We start from the raw sequence: 27,155 nt of genomic DNA, 5'->3' as shown, positions 1-27,155 counted from the left end.
TTTGATGGTAGGAGGTGAGCCTCTCATTCATGTGTTATATGTGGATGATTTGTTTTTGATTGGGCAGGGAGTGCAGTGAATCGAAAAAGCATTTTAGGGTGTTGCTTCAACATTGGATTAGGGGTTATCTCTTGGTACAATAGGAAGCAGAAGTTCATGGCATCGAGTTTTGTAAAAGCATAATACATGGCAACAAGCATTGCTACATGTGAGGCTATATGGATTTAGAAGCTACTAGTGGCACTATTTTGTCAAAGGATGGAGTCATTTAGTATCTACAGTGATAATCATAGTTGCATCAGGATCTCTGAGAATCCAATGTTTCACGATAGGTCGAAGAACATCGACATCAGATACGATTTCATCAGGGACTGTGTACAATGTGGATCAATTCAACTACATATGTTTCCACAGATCAGCAGGTTGTAGATATTCTGACGAAGGCCTTGGGTAAAGCAAATTTTGTTTTCTTTAGGGATAAGTTGGCAGTCGTGGAGGACACCTTCCTCACTAAGAGGGTGTGTTAGTTTTTGTAGCTTGGATAAGTGTTCTAGTCCCATGTGGTGTCTATGAGGCGAGGAACACAAGTGGATTAATTATCTCCAATAACCAGAAAAAGTTTCTAAGTGAAATTGTCTTGATTAGATTTAATTAGCCAGTTTAATTATTTTCCCAAGTCTAACTTAGGGAAATGGGTTAATTAATTTGGATTAATTGAGACAAATCAATTTAGCTCTAGTGACTTCTAGAAAAGTGATTAGGAGTAAAGATGATATAGCCATTGATTGTAATTAGATCATGGCCATTGATTCGTTAACAACAGATTATAAGAGGATATCGATGGGCCCTTTGGAGATCATCTGGACAACATATTTGTAGTGATAGCAATGTGAAAATTTCAAATCTGAAATCCTATTGCAACAACTGGAAATTATTTTTTTAATTGTTAATTAATTTAACAATTTATTTGCTATGACAAATACTAAATAATTCACACTGCAACCTTCACAAATAAACTACGGAAGAAAATAGAGTTGGAAACTGAGAAAACACTAGCACACACACATAAAAATTAACACTAGTGTTGGGGGGAGCGACTCCCTTCTCTCAAACCCGCTCCTAGTGCGCGCTCTCGAAATCACTTTCACAGGGAGTGAATTTCGGGAGCAACCCCCGGAGCAAAATTTTTGTTCCCTAGCCTTTTTTGCAATTTTTTTTTTGTAGTAACATTCCAAACAGTGTGGAAAAAATCTGGAAAAAATCCCGATTTAATCCTAAAAACGCGATTTTTTGAACTAAACGATTTAATCCCCCGACTTTTTGGCGACTTTTTCACAAAGGAAAAAATCTCGATTTTTTCCTTATACTCCCGATTTAATCGGGATTCAACCCAAAAAGTCTGCCTCCCTTCCTAGGCCGCGGATAAAGAGGCCGCAAAGGTGAAAAAACTGTAAATTGAAGCTTCCATCCATGCATTTTCAAGTTATTGCATTTTATTGTTTGTCATACTTCTTGCGAGCATAGCAGTCTCATTTGTAATCTGTTAGTTTTGAGGTTAAGATATGTTTTTGTTGTCCAAGGAAAAACAAATCTTTATACTTCATATTTCTAGTTAGAAAGCAAAGTATACATTGGCTAAGCCTCCAGGCTTTCAGTGATCCAGACTCTAACAGCGACTGCCCCTTCAAAAGATTACAAAAGTACCAAAAGGACATGCATACAACAGTCTTCCGTAGAAAGAACCCCACACAATCAAAAACATTGTTACAGTTGTTGAATGCTTCCAGAAGAAACAACAAAGAGGAGGTCATGAAGATCAAATAGCAACAACCTGTCCAAAAAAACAAAACCAGTGCCTCAAAAAAGAACCCATTTTTCAAACAGGAACAAAGTACCTGTGAAATCTTGTGACAACAAAGATCCTTCCTGCAATGAGAGCACGTTTTGAAAGGGAATCTTCTTTAGTGGTGAACTCCCTGTAAATGTGGGAAAAGGTTATGTATTAGAAGTGGATTTTACCTCCAACAGTTTTTGAATAATAGATGCCAAGGCTAGGTTAATAATGTGACATCTACTGTTTTATCAGAAAATAAGCAGCTTGGAGTCACCAAGCGTTAATTTTCACATCTACTGTGATACTCACTGTTAATTTTCATTGGACCTACCACCTGACACCTTATTACCCAAGCAGACTACAATCTACTGAATAAATGCATGACTTATTTCTTAATACAATTAGTGTAAACAAAAATTAAAAGGGGAAGAGGATCTCAGTGACTGATTACTTCATGACTTTTAAATGACTCATGATATACATTTATTATATTTTTTGTTGATATTTTGACTCTTCAGAGTTGAGACTCAGACAGGACCCAAAATTCAGGAGTTGATTCACTATTTTGATATGTGATGTAGCATTAGACTTCATATACATATTATATATTAGCTTTCTTTACATGTTTATGTGGAAATGCATTTATTTGATGTTGTGGATACTCTAGATGTTAAAAAAAAAAATGAATAATTTTGTGTTTTTTTAATTTTGCGGACTTTTTGCCGACTTTTTCAAAAAACTCCCGACTTTGACGAGTTTTTCAACTTTTGGACCCTTGCCGAATTAATCCCGACTTCGACTTTTTCCACATTGATTCCAAATGCATTTTCTTCTCAAAGAAACAAATAATTTTTGAGTGGGGTAGCCTAATGATCAAGCCTATGGCCCTAGTACTGATATGTGATTCATGGTAATGTTAAATTCTCCTTAATCTTCATTTTCATCTTTCTACTTAAATTTTTAACATTACTATGAAATGACTCCGGATGTTTCAGAGTGGTTATGATCTCATTGGATTTCATATGGAGAAAGTAGAATTTTAGATCTCATTCAAAATCCAACAGACTTATCAGTTTTTCAGGATTTCAGGATTGGGGGGATTGCAATGTTTCCATTGGATTTTTTCATGTATTAGGGTATGGAACTTGTATTTAATCAAGAGCACCAATCCCTCTATGTACTATGATGTTAGTGACATTGGTTATCGAACTCCTCTATCATGACCCTACTAAAAATATACCCATCACTCAAACAAAATCTTGACTTGACATGCCATGTTTTTCTATCTTATGTTAATTCTTAGAGGGTGACATTAGTGGCAGATCCTAATTTTTCAACAAGACTAAAAAATTAGAGATTTCTCGTGGTGACAAGAGGCCCAAGCATTAGCAAAAGAGAATATATTTACTTGTCTTTTCTAGTTTCTAGTAGTTTTTATAACTGTTGCCTCTTTCATATTTATTATGTTTTTTTTTGTAAACAATATATGACATTTTAAGTTTGAAGTTGGCAATTATAACTCATTGGTAATGAATTATGAATATGATGCTTCGTGAAAGTTAAAAGTTGTTTCATTTCATTTTATAACATTTTATTTCATGTTAGATATTCTTTGTTGTAATGGTTACACTTAGCTTACAAGTGCAACTTTGGTGATCAATGATGATAAATGCTATATATTGAATTTTGAAAGCTTGAAACTTTAGGATTGATGAATCATGAGATTCAATATGTTTTACTAACTTGTGGACGTGGTTGATGAAGATTATAACTTCTAGATGATTGAAGTTATATGGTTCAATGTTTTTATGTTTTTTATATCTAATTCATCATTCTACATGCTTTTGTTGACATATATGCATCAAAATCAGTGTGGAAAAAGTCCCGAAAAAATCGCGATTTATTCCTAAAATCACGATTTTTTGGGCAAAAGGATTAAATCACGCGACTTTTTGGCGATTTTTTCGTAAACAAAAAAATCGCGATTTTATCGAAATAATCCCGATTTAATCGGGAGTCAATGGAAAAAATCGGCTTCCATTTTTTATGCGTGGATAAAATGCCGCAAAGGGTGATTTTGGTTCATTTTCGTTGTGCGTTTTCACTGTTTTGGCTGCTGTGGAGAATCGAGGGTTACGTTCCAACTTCCGTTTGCAACTTTGCCATTGCGTGGAGAGGAGCCGGCAAGGTATGACAGTTAAACAGTTAATGTTTCAGTCAAGGACCAAGGTTAATGTTAATCATTAATGTTTCAGATTTCCTGTAAATGTTAAACAGTTAAACGCTGTTAAAAATTATGTAAAATGAACCAGATTCACTGCCTTAATTCCTGCTCAGTGCTAACAGCTACAGAGTCTGAGCTTCTTTCTTGGCCTACTGACTCCAGACCACAATGTAATGAATCAATGATGCCCGTTTTTTTCCATTGTCCAATCCGCAGAGAATTAAAAGTCTTGTGAGGTATGTCATTTATGACAAAATTTCATTGTATTTTGATGTCAAGAAACAGGACCAAATCAACTGTAGTAACCAATGAATCCCAAACTTCTGAATGTAAATAAAAATTAAAAACCCAAACCCTATCTTCAGATATCTTCGTTGTTCAGTAATGTGCAAATATATAAGCTCAGATGTATGTAAAAGTCTTGGTCTTCTTCAGAATTTAATGCGAAGGACTGCACAAGATAAGCAACGAACCCCAAATTGCTACATAGAACTGTCAATAGTTTAGACTCAGCTGAGAACAGAAGTATGTTTTTCTCTTATTGGTAGTTTCCAAGTTGAGGATGGTCAATATGGTGTAAGGGGATCCCAATTTATTCAATGTTTAAAGTAAATCTGGCACCTTTCATTGCAAAAATTAAAGAATTTACTAGAAGTCAAGGGTTGACTCGCAGTGTTGGGCATTCACATCATAACCTCAGTCTGATGGAAAAAGAATCAGTCACTCAACCTTCTAGTGCAGGGGTAATTCAAGATCTTTGAAGATAAAATTTTCAAATAGGAGATTGACAAGCCCCAGGACGAGAGTTGAGACTCAAACAGGACTCAAAATTCAGGAGTTGACTCACTATTTTGATATGTGATGTAGCACTATACTTCATATACATATTATATATTAGCTTTCTTTACATGTTTATGTGGAAATGCATTTATTTGATGTTGTGGATACTCTAGATGTTAAAAAAAATAAAAATAAAAATGAATAATTTTGTGTTTTTTAATTTTGCCGACTTTTTCAAAAAACTCCCGACTTTGCCAAGTTTTTCAACTTTTGGACCCTTGCCGAATTAATCCCGACTTAGACTTTTTCCACATTGATCAAAATATAAAATTATATATTATATAAAAATTTGCTCCCCAATTTGCTCCCGAACCGGGAGCTTTTGAAAATGTCGCTCCCGCTCCCGAGTGACCTTGATTAACATAGTTATTTTTGGACAAATGTCCCTGGAAAGACCCAACTTGGGAAAACCAGTGCAACAGTATGAGGGTTTATTTTATTATTCAACAACTAAAATCTGAGTACAACAATTTGGATGCTCTAGTGGCAAACCAATCTGAGAGAAATATTGGAAAAATTATTGTGAGGTTTTTTCCTCACTCCACCGCTGATTTTTGTCCCCAGAACTGCCTCCCCAGCCACACACAATCCCTTCTGTGTCAACTTCTGCGCAGAGCTTGCACAAACCTTGCTGCAGCTACCTTTGAAAAACTCTAAAACCCTTAGCTCTGTCTCTGTTTGGCTTTGGAACTGACTCACTGACTTATCTGACCAAGATCTCGGCCTCCAACTGTTGAATCACTAGCTCCTCCAGCTAGATCGAACTGCCCGCTACTATGCCTGTGCAATCCTTGTGCAGATCCTCTGGGAATTTCACACTCCTTCTCACTGTCTCTTCCAGAACTGAAAGACTTCCTTCGGAAATGCTGCTGACCTCCTCTGCCACTTGCTACTCACCCTTTGGCTCAATCTTCTCTATTGAATATCTGCTACTGAGAAATCAAACTGCCTAGGCAACTGAGTATCTGCATTGGTGTGTTCTCCATCTACCCATCGACCTCCTCTTATAATCCCAAGTTGGGACCCCAACGCCCAAGATTAAAACATAATCGATGATTGAGAGCATATCTAGATCGATCCGTGTGAGTTTCTAGATGATTCTCACCCTTCTCAATTAACACTGATTAATTAACTACTTTCTCTAAGTTTAGACTTAGGAAGTATTTAAAAATGGGATAATAATCTAATTGAGACACTTCTAGGTGGAATTTCCAGAAACAACTTCTGGGTATGGAAAACTCATGTGCTTTACCCTCTCCACAAAGTTTCGAGACTAGAACACCTCTGGTGCTACAAAAAAAACTAACATTCCTTAGTGAGGAAGGTGTTTTGTTTAGTGCTGCACATTCTGCCACAACACCCTGTCTCTGTACCACCCTCTGTCACACTGCTGATGTTTGGCTACTACCCATCAACCACTGCGCAACTCTGATGCTGCATCTTTGTTACTGCTCACACTACTATATTGTTGCCAACTCTGCATCTGCACTGCAACTCCCTCTCATCTGTTGCTACTGCAACTACAAGCACTGCAACTGAGAAGCGTCCAAAATGCTCTGTCCCTCGTACTGAAATAGGTTCTCCACCATTCCAATTTGTTCTCTAAAATAGACGAACTTAGCTCTCCCTAGAGTTTTCATGAGTGTATCTACAACTTGCTCATCCGTGGGAACATACTGTAGTAGGACTGCTCCACGCTGCACACAATCTCTGATGAAATGACATCGAATGTCTATATGTTTCGACCTGTCATGAAACACTGGATTCTCAGAGAGCTTGATGCAACTTTGATTCTCACAGCAAACTCTGGTTGCCTCCATCCTCTTCCTAAACAAGCTTACCAGCAACTTCCGAAGCCATATGGCTTCGTACGTAGCTGTGCTTGCTGCCATGTACTTTGCTTCTACAGAGCTTAGTGCTATTGACTTCTACTTCTTGTTGCACCAAGAAATCATCCCTGATCCAACGCTGAAGCAGTACACAAAGGTAATTTTCCTGTCTACTGAACTGTTTGCCCAATTTGCATTTGTGAACCCACATAGTCTGATGTCATTCCCTTGGGCATATCTCGACCCATACTCGATTGTGTCATGCACATACCTCAAAATGTGGAGTTTGACGTCATCCCCTCGGGTATATCTCAACCAATACTCGATTATGCCATGCACATACCTCAAAATGTGTCTCGCTATTGTCCAATGTACCCTCTTTGGTTCCACCATAAACTGACTAAGGCTATTGACTGCGAAATAGATATCTGACCTAGTGTTGACCAGATACATGAGAGAACTGATGAGTTGTCTATACAAGGTGGGGTCAACATCCTTGTCATCTGATACATCTATCTTCTTCTAGTTGATGATCATGGGCATAGACATGGGTCTACAATCTTGCATTTTGAATCTCTTCGGAATATCTATAACATATCTTCCTTCCCCAAGGAAGATCTCTCCGTCTTTCTGTCACACTTCCAATCGTAGGAAATAGTGCATCAACACCAAATCCTTCATATCAAATTTTTCCGCCAGGTTCCTCTTGCAGTCCTCTATGAGCCCTGATGACCCTGTCAGGAATATATCATCCACATACAATACTAGGATGAGTGGCTCACCCTTTATCCTCAAATAGTAAAGGTTGGGATCTGCGCCACTCTTGACGAATCCCATCTCCTGCAAGTAGCTGTCAATATGACCATACCATGCCTTGGGAGCTTGTTTGACTCCGTATAGAGCTTTCTTCAATCTGCACACATGAGTGCGCTCTGATGAGTCTCTAAGCCCTTTGGCTGTTCTATGTACACTTTCTTCTATCACCCCGTTCAAGAACGTTGTCTTGATGTCCATCTGCCACTCCATCTAAGCTACTAGAGATATAACTGACCAGATAGAAGTGTATCTGGCAACTGGGGCGAAGGTCTCCTCATAATCTATTCCTTTTTTTGTGCATACCCCATTGCCACGAACCTTGCCTTGTACTTCTCCACGTTGTCATCTGTGGCATACTTGATTTGTAGATCCAACGAGAACCTACAACTGACCTATCCTCAGGTCTTGGTATTACCTCCCAAACATCATTCGTCATGATAGAGCTGTACTCCTTTGTCATGGCATCTACCCACACCTGATGCTGTGCGACCTCCTAAAAGCTGGAAGGTTCTGCAACTTGAGCCACCAAATCTTGGTACCTGTTAGGCTGTCTGCATTGCCTCTTGTTCGTCCTAGAAGTTCCAATAAACTCCTCTGCATCTCTTAATGTTTGACGAACCTCTCTACTCACTCGACCACTAGTGGTGGGAGGTTCAACCAACTTCTCCTTGTCTTGCCTCTGCTGCTCTGTCAACTGTGAACTCACTGGATCTCCTACACCTGTGGAAATGCTGGTACTAGTTACTATACTAGATCCCTGTGTTTGTCCTACTGGTGATTCCACTGGTTGCCCCTATGGTTTCCTCTGCTGCTGGACCAATGGAGCTTTTGTTGGCTGATTCTGATCACTTGCAAGCATCTCACGAGATCTCTTGAAAGATCGATCTTCCATGAAATTTACGTCTCGTCTTACTACAATCTTCCTATTGCTAGGGATGTAGATCTTGTATGCCTTGGAGGTTTCGCTATACCCAATGGTGAACCCCTTCTTTGCAATCTAATCCAATTTGGTGCGCCTCTCATCTGGCATATGGCAATAATCAATGCTGCCAAAGATCTTGAAGTGACTAACTTTTGGCTTCTTCCCTATGAAGATCCCTTTTGGTGTTTTCTTCCCCAATGCTGTATGAGTAGTTCTGTTTTGAATATGCACTGTTGTATTACATGCGTCTGCCCATAGAAACCTAGAAAAGTCCTTGTCATATAACATTGCTTTTGCAGCCCCAACTATGGTTCTATTTTTCCGTTTCACTACCCCATTCTGCTGTGGATTGTATGGAGCTGTCCACTCTCTTCTAATGCCTTCCTTTGCAAAAAAATCTGTGGTCTTTGCCAATATACTCTCCACCATTATCTAAGCGAAGCACCTTGATTTTCTTCCTTGTCATATTCTCTACGAGAGCCTTAAACTCCTTGAAACGATCGAAGACCTCATCCTTGGTCTTCAAGAAGTAGATCCAGGTTTTCCTAGAATGGTCATCAGTAAAGGTGATGAAGTATTCGACCCCACTAAGAGCTCTAGTGGACATCGAGCCACAATTCTCTGAGTGTATAAGTCCTAACACACTATCTGCTCTGCTATCACTTCTTGGGAATGCTGCCTTAGCATATTTCCCAACCACGCACCCTCTGCACACATCATCCTATTCTGTGCCAAGTTTTGGAACGCTTGTTACTGTCTCCCTGGGCATCTTGAGTGCTCCATGGTGTAAATGTCCCATTCTCCCATGCCATAGCTCATTCAGTTCCTTCCCACTGCTACTGTGTTAAGTTTAGGTATGTTCTATGCTAGAGCAATTTATTTAAATTTTCACAGTTATCAATCACATCAGCATTACGATAAACTGCAGATAGAACATAGATATAATATGCAGAAGACAAGCCAAGACAAGAGGACACAAGATATGGCGCGAGCCAGGGACAAACCCCACAATGTGTGGGGAAACCCTTTGATCAAATCTTCTTTTATCTTCAAAGTTCAGCAGAGAAAGAGAGAGATAATACAAATACATAAAACTGAGATTTTATGACAGCAGTAGAAGGCACTTCATTATGACAGTCTTCAATCATGCTGAAGCATATCCTGATGCAGCATTCCTCAAATTGCTAGCTGCTCCAACAATTCTGGTTGCAGCCCCAAACTCCCTTGACTGTGATGAATGGCTGATCTGAACAATCTCCAAACAGTCCTAAGACAACATCCCCAAGGTAACCATTGCTATGGTGCTATGGCCTGTGGCCTAGCACATTGCAACACGGAAGAGAATGTCTTCAAAACATCACCAATGCAGCAACCAACGCAACAACACTTGCAATCATCCTAACTGTGTATAAATACTGATTTATGGAGCAGACTGTGATACTGCTCCCTCTCATTGCATCGAGATTGTGATGGTCAATGAGATTAGGACTGTGGCTTTACTTTCACCAATATTGTAACCAGGAAGGAGCACAGATACACACACACACACACATATATATATATATATATATACTGAGACTATTAGCAGAGCTGTTGTGATATCACTGATATACATATCAAGATTGCAAGGAGGCAGATCCATATACTGTGAGACTAACTGTGCCAAGACGGTAAGACTCCATTCACAGAAATGCTGAGATTGACATCACAAGAATTGTGACTATGCCGAGAATGAATCTAGCCCAGAATGCATATTAATACAGCGTCCTCATCCGAAGTCTTTTCTGCTCCATCCATCCAAGATCTATCTTGACTGCACCTTTAATTTACAGGTATGCTGAGAATGATACTAGCACAGAATTCCTTGCGTCCTCTTGTCATGCGTTCCTTAGATCTGAGATCATACGTATTGCCATGAGACTAGCTCGGGTTCTTCTGCTCCTTATACCCATCCGAGGTAGCAGTTAAACCCTAAATAGATGCCTCTCTGTGGTGCGGATCTGGGTCTCCTTTTTGCTGTGTTTGAGGGTCTCTTGTGACAGTAAGTTAAGGTCCTTTCATGACCTGCGGCTAGGGTATTTAGAACAGCGTAAGAGAGCTTCTCCTTCAGCTGTGAATATGCCTCCTTTACTGCGGCTAGGTCTCCCTCTAGGACAGAGAATTAGGGCCTCCTTTGATCTGCGTTGAAGCTCCCTTAGACAGCGTATAGAAAGCCTTTTCTTGATAACATTGAGGGCTTGCACTTCACTGCTAATTAGGTCTCCTTCTTGACTGCAGCTAGGGCATGATTAACTTATAAGTGCCTATGGTTACCCAGCGTATAAGTGTCCCGTGAACAACGTTAAGATGTTACCATGACTGCGTTGTATTGCATGTAACTGTCTTCATGTCCTGCGTATATATGTCTCCAAGAGCAGTGTATATATCTCTACATGAACAACGTATAAGTCTCCTTGATCTATGTTGGATTAGGGCATCATTTTAGGGCATCCTTCATTAGTGCATCTCCTTCTCCAAAAACCCAAGACGTGGAGAGGAGATCCCATAATGAATGTGTATCAAATGACTTAAAGTCTTCTCTTATTTATACTAAAAATGAGGATGATGAATAAACACGTCGGTTGGGCTTTTAGAGCCTACATAAGTGCTGGTTGGCTTGATAATAATTACATAAACAAATAAATTCATATCTCCATAAATACTTGTCGGAATCGGATGATCTTTGGATCAATCCTACACCTCTCGACGAGAGGGATCCAATAAAAATATCAGCTGCCATAAATAAGCCGACCCACATGGAGTTTGGCCCTAGTTGCCAATTTAACATACTGTCACTGCCTATTAGTGCCATTGGAGAGTTGAGCTGCAACCTGTACAACCTGTTGCTGCGAACTCCAATTTGTCTCACTTTCTTCCCTACGAAGTGGATATCATATCCCTTTTCCTGTAATTGGGATACTGAAATCAGGTTCATACGTAATCCTGGTACATGCAATACATCTGTAGTGTTGGTACTACCTCCTGACTCCCTCTGAAAATCGATGGTACCTCTCCCCACTGGAGTATATTTCGTTCTGTTTACCATCGTAATCTTGAAGTCCATCTGCGCCTCCTTGTAGCTAGAGAAATATTCTCTAACCCCTGTCAAGTGAGTTGATGCTCCATTGTCTATATACCAGACACCCTGTGAAGTTGAGCCTGATAGGCAATCAAATTCATCCTCCAACCTGGAAGACAAATTTGAAGCCCCTTGAATGTCAACTTTGTCCATGGTCATATTGAAGAATTTACAGAAGACACGCTTGTGTGCTATTCCTCTTCCATCAAACATTGATTTTGCTATTGCAAACTGCTGCAAAACCCTCTGCACCCAACCAAGGAATCTTCTCAGCGAAAATTTGTGCTGCTGCTGCTCCCTCTACCTGCTGGAATCACTAATTTGGGCAAATCGAATTTTTTTCCACCCTACAACTAAAAATTGAACCCTTATTCGCACTGCCTGGCTAGGCACTACACAACACCTGAGGATTTTGGCTTGCTGCTCCCTCCGAACCGCAAAATTCTCTTCTTCTGCTTTTAGCTTCCTAGCTGATCAATCACCCTTTGATACCAATGAAAAATTTCAAATCTGAAATCCTGTTGCAGCAACTAGAAATTAATATTTGTAATTGTTAATTAATTTAACAATTTATTTGCTATGGTAATTACCAAATAATTCACACTGCAATCTTCACAAATAAACTACGGAAGAAAATAACGTTGGAAACTGAGAAAACACTAGCACACACACATAAAAATTAACATAGTTATTTTTGGATAAATGTTCTCGGAAAAACCCAACTTGGGAAAACCGGTGTAGCAGTATGAGGGTTTATTTTATTATGTAGCAGCTAAAATCTGAGTACAATAATTTGGATGCCCTACTGGCAAACCAATCTGAGATAAATACAGACAAAATTATTGTGAGGATTTTTCCTCACCCCACAGTTGATTTTTGTCCTTGGAATTGCTTCCCCAGCCACACGCAATCCCTTTTGTGTCAACTTCAACACAGAGCTTGCGCAAACCTTGTTGCAGCTGCGTTAGGAAAACTTTGAAACCTTTAGCTTTGTCTCTGGCACTGACTCACTGGCTTATCTGATCAAGATCCTGACCTCCAACTGCTGAATCACTAGCTCGTCCAGCTAGATCAGACTTCTTGCTGCTATGCCTGTGCAATCCTTGCACAGACCCTCTGGGAATTTCACACTCCCTCTCATTGTCTCTTTCGGAACTAAAAGACTTCCTTCAGAAATACTGCTGACCTCCTTTGCCACCTGTTACTCACCCTCTGGCTCAATCTTCTCTGTTGAATCTCTGTTATTGAAACAATCAAACTACCTGGGCAACTGAGTATCTACACTAGTGTGTTCTCCATCTACCCAATGACCTCTTATAATCTCCAATTGGGACTCCAACGGCCAAGATTAAAACATAATCGATGGTTGAGATCATATATGGATCGATGCATGTGAGTATGTAGATTATTCTCACCTTTCTCAATTAATACTGATAAATTAACCACTTTCCCTAAGTTTAGACTTAGGAAATATTTAAAAATGGGCTAATAATCTAATTGAGACACTTCTAGAAATGATTTCTGGGTTATGGGGAACTCATGTGTTTTAGCCTCTCCACAAAGTTTCGAGACTAGAACACCTTCGATGCTACAAAAAAAAAACTAACAAGTAAGGGCAAAGTGATAGTGTGGGGGACACCAGTAGCGAGGTTTCAACAGGAGAAATTGAGGAGAGAATTTCCAAAGAAATTCTTCATAGTGATTCCAGTTTTCCTAGAGCAAGGAGGAGGCCGAATTATTCTGCAAGAGGAAGGTCGAGTCAGGAAGTGCGAGTAGCTAGCTTATCCAGTGCAAGTTGCTAGAGGCTCGTTTTTATTGCTAGTTGTCAGAAAGATATTCTGGAGGCAATGTGAGTGGGTTAGTTGAGTTGCTGGAGGTAGTATTACTCACGAGATTGACTTCCTGGAGGCAGTGCGAGTTTCTATGAGGCCAATTCATATTTTCCAGTTTGCCAATGTGAGTTTCTGGAGGAAATGTGAATTTCCTAGGAGAGGCTGAGTTGATTTGCAGAAGAAGACTCTTGATTTCCCAGTTTGATTTGGTCAGCAGTTAAGATAAATTAAATTGCTGGAGCTTTGCCAGTAAAAGTCTAGCAGTTTATGTAATTCTCAATTTGTTGAAGAAATAATAAAACCCTCATCTGCAGAACTAGTTTTCCCCATACTGGGATTTTTTCAGGGACAATTTGTCCAAAAATATTGGTGTCCAAATTTTATGTGTTTGTTATTCTTTTAGTTCTTGTGATTAATTTTTGGTGAAATTGTAGTTGTGTTTTTATTCAATACATAAGACAAATAATCTCTGAAGATAGAAGAATAATCACCAATAACTGCAATAGAATTTTCACAGTCGATGCATAGAATGAGAGCTTCAGTGATCAATTGGTTCAATTTTTTTTGCAATTGCCTTATTAATTTTTGTTGTGATGACTAATAGTGAAATAATATTGACTTGAAATGGCTAATGGCTAGTTTGTGATCAAGGACCAAGATTAGAGAAACTTTGAAAATTACATGGCCAAATGTTAGATTAGACAAGGTTTGAAAATAATGTGGCCAAAGGTCAGGTTAAGACTTGCATTTGATACCAATGCAATGAACAAAGTTAATTTATTAATGAATATCCAACATAAGAATGACAAACAATAAAAATCCATATAGGCAAGTAATATAAATACTAAATGAATATGAGGGAGATGATGAATGATAAAATGCCATGTGATGGTGTACTTGTATGCATTGACTAGTGACAATGGTTTATGGGTCATGTCCTTTAGTTAGGATGTATCACTTCATTTATTGTTATTGTTGTTACTATTATTATTTATTTGATATTATCTATATATTTGTTATGTTCATTACATACTCTAACTAGAGATGTCTAATCTTATACATTTGGGAGGTGATGGTCCATAGATAGGAGACATTTGGAAACCTCTATAGATCTAGTACTGTAAAACTCATCACTTCTTTTTTTCTGCATATCTTTGCTGCTAAAGGCAGTAAGCTCTAGTTGGATTCTCGACATCCTAGGCTTATACATTTGGAAGGTGATGGTCCACGACTTCATGGATGGGAGACTTTGGAAAACCTGTCTAGACATATTACTATTTGGCTCATCAATTCTTTCTTTCAGCCTCTCTTGGCTGCTAGAGGCAGTAAGCTCTAGTTGGACTCCTGCCTTCTTGAGCTTGTTGGTGATAGGCCAATGAGACAACGGACTTCTTCCCACCTATGACAAACATCCCACTTCTAGGAGATCTTAGAGCCAGACCTCATGCCTCCTACGGTTCTTCTCCTTTGCGTTTCCTAAACCTGTTACTCTCTTTTATTGTCATTTGTATCTCTTTTTTTTTTTTTTTAATTTTCAACATGTAGGAGTGTTCTAGAGTTTCGACTCTTCCATGGTCTATTGACTACTATTTGCACTCTCTATTCCCACCGACCTTTTATTTGGTCATTTCTGAACATTAATAAAGCTATTTCATCTTAACTTCTTTACTTCCACTTGGAAAATATTGCCATATTTCCAAAATTCCTCTGGTCTGCTTGTCTTTAACATGCAAACCATCTTCAGTCCCGCCAAATTTTGTATGACACAAATGCTGTCTGTTTTTCACCATGTGAGTCTCTGCCCTGTCAGCCTAGATGTTGTTTGTGGTGCTACACGTGAGTCTTCATGAAATCAATTCCCGTTAGAACACTTCACTTGCAATCTCACATGATGCTTCCTGATGTGTGCCATTTAGCTATTTAGAGTACTGCTGATAGAACTTGCATGTCAATCTTTTTCTGTTAGCACCAGATTTCCTATGGTAAATGAGCACAATTCTTGGATATGCTCGTCGATGTTCATCCATCACACTTTTGTTAGTTTTCAGTGTGCACTATCTCGAATTCCGTTGTAGGCATTGTCACTAGTTCACCTGTATGTTCACCATTCATGGGGTTCTCTGTACTCTCAATTGGTTGAGTTGATTGTTACCTTTAAATCTTAATTTTTGTGTTTTTCCTAAGTTTTAAACTGTTTTTTATCTTATTTTTTAATTAAATACCATAAGCATAAATAAAGTATATACTTATCTTCCTGTTATTTTTCAATGCCTTGCTGTCCCTGGTGCTGGTGCCTTTGCCTTTGTGTTCTTTCATCCCACTGTCGTGCATGTTCGATTCCAGTTTCCTTGTGCAAAACTTCTTGGCCACGTTCTCATTTTTATGTGTCCATGGCGTCATCTTCCTCAATGTGCTTCCTCAAATACCCCAGAAGCAAATACCCTGTGCTTCTGGGATTTGCCTTTTAGATACTGACACTTTTCTCTGCCTTTGATCTCACAAATGCCAACCCTTGGTATTTACTTTCATACCATGTGAATGTTGCACGTAAAATATATGCAGACCACAAGCAAAGAGAAAGGTGAGATATTTGATAAAGTACATAGAAATGTCTCACGAGAGAGATTCTCTTTAACTTAACATTTTATTAAGTGGAAAACTAGCTTTTTTTTTTCTTCCTCTTATATAGAACCCAGTAATTTTTGAGTAAAGTAAACCTATATCGTTGTACCTTAACTTTGTGGTCCTGCATTTCTTTATTTCACGAAAGACATGGATTTTGCAAAATATATTAACTGTGTAAAATGTATTCTAAAAACCAATGCACTTCTGCAGGGAGGTAATGCTGGAGAAACAATGGATGGGGCAGCAAGTGGACCGTTCAATATGTGGTTGGTTTTGGGAACAGGCTTATCCTGCAAGGGACTCTTTTAAGGTATGTGTTTTGTGATCATGTTATTAAGTATGAAAGCATGTACAACACCAAACAATCATGATAATGCGAATTTCTGGAATACTGTGTGATACCATTAAGGTTTGTGATACCTTAATGGTATCACACAGTATTCCAGAAATTCGCATTATCATGTTACTAACTGTGAAAATCTACATGCTATAAAACCAATCAATCATTTTTCGTTACTAGTGAATTGCTGAAGGAAGTGTGTTGCATATTTTGGTCCTTCAGCAACCTGTTTCGCTATCGGCAATTTATCACTGTGGGTCTAAAATTTAAATCATCAGCAATATTGGCGAAAATATCGGAAATTATCAGGAAACTTAAAAAAAAACACAAAAATAATCGTTTTTTGTTTCATTTTTTTTTAACTTCTAAAACAACATCAACATCAAACAAACAGATTGCTACATAAATATGAAAATAAAATTGATATATAAAATATCAAGTGATAAATCAGATATCAATATTGAAACATGATATTTGCCCCAAGTCATAAGATCTAATTAAATGATACAAAATCTTATTAAAACAAAAATAAATGTATCTCATGAGATGAATCATGGCAATGAAAACAACGAGATTCCCCCTGTTTGCTTGATGGAAAATGGTCGTAGCATCCTCAACAATATTATCAGAACTGGACCAAAAGATTGGTCAACCAAAAAATACATAAAATATTTGAATTTTGAAAAGAACGTATAATTTACGTGCATCCACATGAATCCAAATTATTATACATAAATATGCAAAATTTCTCATGTATATAGCAAGGGTGCATATAACCAAAATTTCACATAGGGCAATCCATCTTTGAATCAAATTAGATCAACAGGGAGGCTTTAAATGGCCTCTGAAATTCAAAGAAAATCATACTACAAGAAGTAGCTACATAACATCAAAATCATTGCCTATATTGGGATCATCCTCATCAAGATCACCCTATAAGCATTAAACCAAGATAGAAAAAGCTTAACATCCTAATCAATGATTTTGCTTGAGTGAAGTGTACATTTTACTAGGGTCATGAAGGAGGGGCTCAACAGTGAATGGCACCAACATCGAGGTACATAAGGGGCTTGGTGATCTTGATTAAATGTCAATTCCATACCCTGTACATCATAGAATCCAGTGGAAACGTTGCAATACTATCAACGCTGTGTTGATGCTTTTGCAGCATCGGGCAGGCATTCTCCCACGGGGTTATGCTGATTTGACTAGGGGGCAATGGTACATTCACCCATGGGGCCATGCTGATTTGGCTAGGGGTGAATGGCTCAAGAGAAGCCTTTCTCCCATGGGGCCATGTTGATTTGGCGAGGGGAGATTGGCCCACAATACTCACATTACTTGCTCCGGGATGGAGTGATCTATTTTCTATAGAATGGAATTGATTTGTTTATCTAATGGGGTTTTTCACCCATTAGTGGAATAAGAAATTCTAGTCTAATGTTGAGTTGTAATGTAGGCTCCATAAGTGAAGGTGTTGCTTGTGATGCGGTGCCTCTTTATGGGTCTCCACTCAACATTAGAGCTTTATATAAATAGACAAGCATGTGAGGAGACAAATTATCGACATATCAAGCTCTTTCAATCTTTTCTAGTGGAGTAGAAGTTCAGCGAAGGGGAAATCAGTTTGCTAAGGATCATCTTTCATCTCTCATCATCATTACTATCTTGAAGGCCGCATGTGTGAGAAGGATGAGTTTGACCAACACTTTAACTGCAACCGCATGTGTGAATAGTTGACCGCAGTTGATCGTGTTTGATTGAGTTTGATCACGACTGTTTGATTGTGTTTGATCATAGACCATTGACCACATGGCCACATGTGCTAGTTGAGCTCAAACCATTGATTGCAGGGCTACACATGTGGGTTGACCGGAAACCGTAGACCATCATTGACTTATGATTTTTTGATTGGTTTGACTACTATTGACTAGCAATAGTTTGACCAAGTTTGACTAGAATTTGACTTGTAATATTGGCACAAATTTCTAGACAAATTTTTGATTTTGTAAAACTTGCGGAAAAGACAGTTTCTCCTCAAGAAAAAATTGTTGGGTTTTCTCTCAAAGTTGGGTTTCCCAAGGTAAAAATATTGTCTATTGTGAATGGCCATGTTTCTACGATCTTTATTGTTTCCGCTACGTTTACAATTGAGATTTTTTGTGTGTAGTTTTTCAACGATATTAGTGGCATGAGAAATACTGTTTGAAAATCAATAGAAATTAATTATCAGATCAAAAAATTGTATTCTATTACACATGCTATAGAATTTCAACATGGTATTAGAGCTTTGTTGAAGATCAGCCATTGATTTCAGTGTTTAGTAGATTGTACAAATTTTTGATGTCTTGTTAAGAGTAGAAGGTTGGTTGGATGGTGGTACAAAGTTTAGATCTTGGAAGACCAAGATAATCCTTGTGTTGGATGAAAATGAGATTCAGAATAATGTGAAGGAAAATGTCTCAGAACCAAAGAATGTTGAGGAGAAGCGAAGCATAAGACGAATGAAGCAAAAGCTAAGAGGAACTTAATAGATTCCATAAAGGACCATTTGATTCCACATGTTGCCGAGTTGAAAACTGCCAAAAAAATGTATGATGCCTTGGTGGGATTGTTCGAGAGTAAGAACAATAGTAGGAAATTAACCTTAAGGCATCAATTACATAGTATCATGATGTCTAGATTAGATTCAGTTGCCACTTATCTCATGAGAGTCTTCTGGTTGAGAGATCAACTTAAAGCCATTGGAGATACCATTGATGATGTAGAGCTTGTTACAGTGACTCTTAATGGATTTCCTTCTTCATGGGATCCATTTGTAAAAGGTATTTGTACACGGACTGAGTTGCCCAAGTTTGATCGGCTTTGGACTAATTGTGTCCAAGAGGAGGCCAGATTATTGTCCAAGAACAACTTGCAAAGATCTCAGGATGACGAGACCCAAGCCCTTGCAACTCATGCAAGGAAAGGAAAAGAAAGAAGAAACATTAATAAGAAAAATATAGGTGAAAGATTAGCTCTAGTTCAAGATCAAAAGAAGGGTCTTTCAAAGATCAGATGCTTCAAATGTCATACATTTGGTCACTATGCCTCCCAGTGTCCTTAGAAGAAAAGGAAGGGAAATCAACATGCATCAACAATAGATGTTGATGATGATGATGAACAACTACCACAAAAGAAGACAAAGGAATTTAAGATTGATGAGATTGCAGATGGATTTCAGAAAGAATATTTCTTTCCCTCCTCTCTTATAGGAACTATTACAGATAGTAGTGATATTTGGTTGATTAACAATGGTGCTTCTGGGCACATGACATTTTAGTTTTTGTAGCATCAGAGGTGTTCTAGTCTCGAAAATTTATGGAGAGGCTAAAACACTAGAGTTCTCCATAACCCAGAAATTGTTTCTGGAAATTCCACCTAGAAGTGTCCTAGTTAGATTATTAGCTTATTTTTTAAATATTTCCCAAGTTTAAACTTAGGAAAAGTGGTTAATTAATGAAAATTAATTGAGATAAGGTGTGAATCATCTAGAAACTTACACGGATCGACTGGAAAATAATCTGGGCCCTTGATTAAATTTTAATCTTGGCCATTAGAGGCCCTGTTACCGCTCAAACTATCAGGGAACCTAAAGGGGTTCCTAAGAGGGCAACTGCTAGGTTAAGGGCAATGGTGGAGGCTTAGCCCATTGTCACCATAACTAAGTCTCCCTGCTCTTTACGAAATTTCATCGATGGGAGGAATCCCGGTAGTGTAGGGATCACTTGTAAAGTATATGTCAATGGATAGGTAAGAAGTGACCCTAAAAACCCTTTCCCAAGGATGGAGTGAAGAATGGAGTTTGCTTGCTCTTTAAGCAAGGGACTTGGTCCACCAGGGATAAGGGGTGAGGATTGGAGGGTTGAGGGAGAAAGGATAGGCTTATAAATAAGTTTTTCAATCCCTATAATCCTTGGGAAACTTGGATTCCAAAATATTTCTTGAAAAATAATCTTTATTGAGAAGTGGGACCACATGGGGCCAAGTGGACCCAATCCAGGTTCGGGGATGGAATGTAGCAACCAATGATGTTCTTATCCTAGACAAGGTGAGGCGAAAGGACCAAACAAGAATATTTACTTCAAAAGGTGAATTGATCTTATTGAGGTCTAGCCTTGGGGATGCCTAGGCACAATTTGATCCTAGATCTAGGCTTGGGATTCCCCGAGATTTCACCATTAGAATCGCCTCAAATTTGGAGAGGGAGGGGACCCACTAGCGCAATAGCTTATAGGAGATCGAAAATTTTCCTTGGGTCAATTCCTAGGAAATTGATGCCCTAGGTGACCTAATGGGGCTAGACTCGAGAAAAAATGGGACAATGGTAAAAAGTGAGTTAAAATGATCACCCTTTTGAGGGATCAGTGCCTAGTTCACTTGGGGATATGGAGTCAAGGATAATGATGAGTAAGTATTTGGTTTCTTGATCAAGGAGGCCCGAAAAGTCAACTTCATCCAATGTTGAGAGAAAGAAAAGAAAAGTGGCCTTCAAGCATTTATACTTCAAAGAAAATGATGAAAATTCTCGAGATAAATAAATCTCTAGGTCATTTCATTCATATAACATTGGCTCATACATTAAATTAGCTAAAACATGCTCAATTCTACATTTCAATAATGCAACAACTAGCCCTAATTTTAGCAGTATGCAACAACAACAATAATAGCATTAAAATTTACTTACAATGTTATAGAGTATATCCAACTGTAATGCTCTAAATAATTTAAACAACTATTTACTCTAAACAGAATATGGAATCTTCATGAACCTGTTTTAAAATTATACCAAAATTCATATATCAAATTAATTGATTTGATGAGAAGTACCTACTTGGTTTCCTGCGGAAGAAGAGGCTTCAGAATTGCTCCAGCTCTCACTCCCGTTACCAAAAGACCATAACCTCCCAGCCAAATTGAGTACAACCTAGGTACTCAGTCTAGAATGCTTCTCAATTGCTGCAATCTGTTTCCCCCGTGCCTAAAAACTTCTGAACAAACAAGGCTTAGTCCTTACTGTCGATAACTTCGTATTACAACTTTTCCTCCTCTCAACTGTACTTCCTCCAACCGCCCTCTGATCCTTTTCCCCCCTTCTCTCAAGATAACCTTCCTTCTTTTAAGTCTTCGTTCACCGCCTCCCTCCATCTCCGTGTCCAAATTTTGATACGTGTTAATTTTATAAAACAAAATCTTATTTGATTTGGTGATTTTATTCGAATATGTTAATTTGATTTGATAAAGTTTATTTATTATTCTAATGAATTAATTTAATTTATGATTTTAATTAATTAATTTTATTAATTTCATAAATTTAATTTACAAATTAAAATTTAACATTAAAAACTAACATTTTCTGTTCGTTTGAGGGTTTATCATATATATAGTGCGTTACATACGGGTCCATGCATACGTAGCTATTGTATGGAGGTCTCGTATGTATGCTAATACTTGTATTTTATTTATAGCTATAGGTGAGTCATTACATACATCCCTCATTCCAAAAACTTCGCCCAAAATTAGGGTTTTTAAAATATATTAATGATTATTATGAGTATATAAGTCTTTACATTACAAAATTGAATTTGTTTTCTTTAATATTTTAAAATTTTACAACTATAATATCCATGTTTTGCCCTAGTTGGTTTCCTAGCTATTCTATAATCATCCTATCCTTCCTAATCTCTTCCGCTTCCATCCTATCCATCCTCTACTAGAGTATGCCATGGCATCAGCTATACTGATTAACCATTCATAGGCTTTTAAGGGTATCAATGTCGATTATATCAACCTGATTGCCCAGTAGGCATCTGGCAGTCATCATCACACATCTAGGGGAGCGTGATTTGCACGGTCTTCCCATGACTCTAGGTTTCGGAGGATAAACGGTGGGTAATGCCTCCACCCCTCCTAGTGGGACCAGGGTTAACACCTTATCATGGAATCTCTTTGAGCCTTAATTGTTCTGAAGTTTTTGTCATCACGTGGTCATCTTGGTAACGATGTTATCTGCAACATAAACACTTGTCCATACATTTATAAAATATGCATCAATATATTCAAAATAAATAGTTTATGTATAATTCATACATGTTAACTATAGTATAACATACTTGGCGATATCCTGCTTATGTTATTAGCTTTCTTATTAAAATGTAATCATTCTTTTATTTCTATCTCATCAATCATATTGATATGCATAAATGAAACAAAATTATAATATCTTACTTCCCATCATAAGCAAAATTACTCAAATATTTAAACTTTACTTTAATAACTATAATTCAGTAAGATCAATAACATAATCCATCTTGGTATCTACGTACCAGTGGAATTAAACAGATAACATATCATAAAAATTCACGTTTATATGTGATCATTCCAAAATGGTTTTGAGTTTCTGATTAAAGTAAAGTAAATATATACAAAATATGGTCTAAAGTTCTTCAAAATTGACACAAGTTGGGGTATTTTTGACATGATTTTCGTATCTTCCCAAGTAGCCGATCCAGGACTATACTTGTCCCACTGGACCTTAACTTGGTCTACGAGACGATTCCTGAGCTATCGAACCCTACGTTCCAGCATACGTAATGGTTCAACCGATATGATTCCTTCCATTGAAGGTTATGAGATTGGTCAGCTATGTAATGCCTTAATACAGATACATGAAATACATTATGAACTTTATGCAAGTGAGGTGGCAGTGCAAGACGATAGGCGACAGGTCCAACTCTTTCCATGACTTTAAATGGTCTAATAAATCAGGGTGACAACTTTGTCCCTTTTCTGAATCGAATAGTGCTTTTATTTGGTTTGATGCGGATGAAAACCTGATCCCCTACTTCATATTTCCTATCAGTTCTGTGAGCATCAACGTAACTCTTTTGTCTATCCCGTGCTTCTTTTAACCGTTGTCTAATTTGTTTTACTTGCTTTTCCATTTTTTGGATTAATTCTGGCCCTACTATCACCCGATCTTCTAACCTGTCCCAACTTAATGGTGTTTTGTAAGGTCTGCCGTATAATGCTTCAGAAGGAGGCATTCTGATTGAGCTGTGGCAATTGTTATTGTATGCAAATTCGACTAAGGATAATTACTTTTCCCAGTGCAATTGTTGATCCATAACATACATCTTCAACATATCTTCAAGTACTTAATTTACTTTTTCTGTTTGTCCATCAGTTTCAGGATGATAAGCTGTACTCAAATTTAGTTGAGTTGCTAAGGCTGACTGCATGCAAGTCCAGAATCTTGAAGTGAATCGTGAATCTCTATCTAATATGATCTTCTTAGGTACTCCATGAAATCTGATAATTTCATTTATGAATACTCGAGCTACGTCAACAACTTTGTAAGTATCTCTTACGAGAATGAAATAGGCACTTTTCGTTAATTTATCCACTACCACCAAAATAGCATTGTGTCTTTGAGAAATAAGAGGTAGCCCAGTGATAAAATCCATAGAAATGATCTCCCATTTGGTCATAGGAATGTCGTGAGGTTGTAAGAGACCCGCTGGATGACAATGATCAACGTTTACTTTTTGACATTCCAAACATCTTGCAACGAATTGAACGATATCACGTTTCATGCCCGACTAGAAGAAGAGTTTCTTGGTATCAGTATACATTTTTTTTACTCCAAGATGAGCACAATATACTGCTCTGTGGGCTTCCTTAAGGATGGTGTCTCGAAGATCCCTATTATCAGGAATATACATCATTCCATGAAATCGTAAGATTCCATCATCTTCTAGTTCATATCCTTCAAACTTAGATTCTTTTGGCTTTTTACTATCAAGACTAGATCTTACCTTTAAATACTAGCTATCTTTTATGAGATGTTCTAGTACTCGTTGTCTTAAGTCTACTTTGATAGGTATGAGGGAGAATATCCGGGGTCTTCTGCTTAAAGCATCTGCCATTACATTTTCTTTTCCTTTAATATATGATATTCCAAAGTCATATTCACTTAGGAATTCACTCCATCGTCTTTGTTTAGCATTCAAGTCTCTTTGGGTGAACAAATATTGTAGACTTTGATGGTCACTTTTAAGCGTAAAATTTCGCTCCACTAGATAGTGTCTCCAAATCTTTAAAGCTAGTACTACAACGGTTAACTCTAAATCATGAGTAGCATAGAGTTCTTCATGAGGCTTTAACTTTCTTGAGACATACGCTATTACTCCTCTATCCTGCATTAATACTGCACCTAACCCATGTTTGGATGCATCAGTACATACCGTAAAATCTTTGTCCATATCAGGGACTCTTAAGATTGGTGCATTGGTCAGTAGTCTTTTGAGTTCAGAGAATGCTTTGTTACATTCCTCAGTGCATTCATACTTAACACCTTTATGTTGAAGAGTTGTAATCGACTTTGCAATTTTGGAGAATCCTTCCACAAATCTTCGGTAGTAACCGGCTAAACCCATAAAGCTTCGTACTTCATGTGCATTTTTCGGTATTGGCCATTCCATGATTGCTTTTACCTTCTCAGGGTCTACTGAGATCCCTTCACCTGATATGATATGACCTAAGTAATGAATCTTTTCCTGAAAGAATGAACACTTGGATAACTTTCCATATAACTGGTGTTTTCTGAGGCAGGATAATACTATCTGTAAATGGTCTTCATGCTCTTTCTCATTCTTGGAGTAGATGAGAATATCGTCTAAAAAGACTTGTACAAATTGATCAAGATATTTATGGAAAACATTGTTCATAAGGTTCATGAATACTGCTGGTGCATTAGCTAATCCAAATGGTACCGCAGTAAATTCATAATGCCAAAGCGTGTTTGGAATGCAGTCTTAGAAATATCGCTTTCAGAAATTTTTAGCTAATGATAGTCTGATCGAAGATCAATTTTTGAAAATGCAGCGTCTCCTTTCATTTGATCGAAGAGGTCATCAATTCGAGGCATAGGATATCGATTCTTTACTGTAGCTCGATTGAACTCTCGATAATCTATGCATAATCTTAAGGATCCATATTTCTTCTCGACAAAAATTACAGGAGCACCCCAAGGTGATATACTGGGTCGAATATGTCCTATATCCAATAGTTCCTTCAATTGAATTTGTAATTCTTGAAGTTCCGGAGTTGTCATTCTATAAGGTGTTTTAGAGATTGGTTGAGTACCAGGTTTCAATTCTATTGTGAGGTCAAGCTCTCTTTTTTGGGGGGTAATCCTGGTAGTTCATTTGGAAATACATTTGGAAATTTGGCTAACACCGGATATTGTTCTAAGGATGGTCCTTTTTCTTTACTTCTTGAATTACATATGCCTAACAACCTTTCCTTAAGAAACACTTCATTTTCATTGCTGATATGTAGCGTAAAGATACTTTTCTCTTGATACCTTGAATTTGGATCGCCTCTCCTTCATCATTTATACTGAGAATTCTTTTCCCATAACAATTTACCCAAGCTTGATGAGCTTCTAACCAATCCATACCTATGACAAGATCATAAGTTCTTAGGGTTGTGACATAAACTTTCAATTTAGTCGAACAGACCGCTAAATCAATTTTGCATTGATCCACACTTAAGTCTACGGATTGGAGTTCTCCTGAGGCCATTTCTACCTGATTGAAATCATTTTGCCTGTGGGCTGTCAGCCCACATTATTTAATGCATATGACAAAATGAAACTATTTGTGGCACCAATATTAAATAAAATTTTGAATTTTATACCATTAATAACACCTGAGGATTCCACTATAGTGGACTGGTGTGCTGCTTGATTGTTGTTGACTAATGCATGGATTCTATGATTGCCTCGGGTATTTGATATTGGTTCTTTTCTTGCCCTTTGTAATATACTTGATAAAGCTTCTCGACAATCACGTTGAACATGTGGTCCTTCACATCCCCAACAATTAACCTCGACCAGTCCTCCTGAATCATATTGTGAGTTTATAAATAAAAAGCTTCGCCTTATCATACCGATTCCTCTCGAATTTCTTCCTCTATTAGCAGTTCCACGAGATTTCTATGGACTTGTGTTTGATGATTTAGCGGCTATAGTATTAACTGCCATGGGAGCTCTTGTTCCTACATTTCTTGGGGTAAATCTATTATCATAAGGTGGTCTAGAGCTACTTCCCTTGAAGAAATTTCGGGGAGTCTTTCCTAAAAACCCTAATTGTAGAGGTTTTGCTGGTCCGGCATCCTTTTTAGTTCCTAGATGATCTTCTGCATAATGGCCACATTCTATCACCTCGGCTACTGATGATGGTTTCCACATCCTAACCAAGTACTTGATGCGAGGATTTCACCCAAATATGAAGCGATCGGCTTGACATTCATCAGAATCTAAGTAGTGAATGTATTTCACAAGCTCCATAAACCTTATTTCATATTCTTCCACTGATTTATTACCTTGAATTAATGTATGAAAGGCTCCGGCTTGTTGTTCTTGAAAATATGGAGGTAAATACTTAGCACGGAATCTTTCCTCGAACAATTCCCAAGGAACATTATCCATTGTGAGGTGTAGTTGTTTTTCTAGATTTCCCCACCAAATCAAGGCACTTTCCTTTAATTGAAATACAACAATTTTTGTTTTTGAAGAAGAATACTCTCTTAATTTAAAACATCTGTTCGTTCCTTCTAACCATGCCTTAGCACGTTCTCCAGCTCGTTCTTCTGAAAATTCTGGGAGTTTAATTTTCTGTAGCTCCCTAGAAATATCTTCCTTTTATATTTTATACTCAAAATTCTTTGGT

The 27,155-nt window shown here is 37.9% G+C and overlaps 1 protein-coding gene across 1 annotated transcript in view; it reads left to right on the top strand.

Annotated features, from left to right (window-relative positions):
* The window catches only part of LOC149169222 (AP-3 complex subunit mu-like), a 167,614-nt gene that overhangs the window by 101,191 nt on the left and 39,268 nt on the right, over positions 1-27,155 (top strand). The window contains exon 2 of the mRNA XM_089425118.1: positions 16,251-16,350. Within this exon, the coding sequence (XP_089281244.1) occupies positions 16,251-16,350 (100 nt within the window). The remainder of the gene's footprint in view (positions 1-16,250; positions 16,351-27,155) is intronic.

This window comes from Pinus tabuliformis, chromosome 4_2 (genome assembly GCF_031772625.1).
Source record: "Pinus tabuliformis cultivar Carrire ecotype Pingquan chromosome 4_2, CPIR1, whole genome shotgun sequence".
Taxonomy (NCBI): Eukaryota; Viridiplantae; Streptophyta; class Pinopsida; order Pinales; family Pinaceae; genus Pinus; species Pinus tabuliformis.
This window is presented reverse-complemented; position numbering and strand designations above follow the sequence as displayed.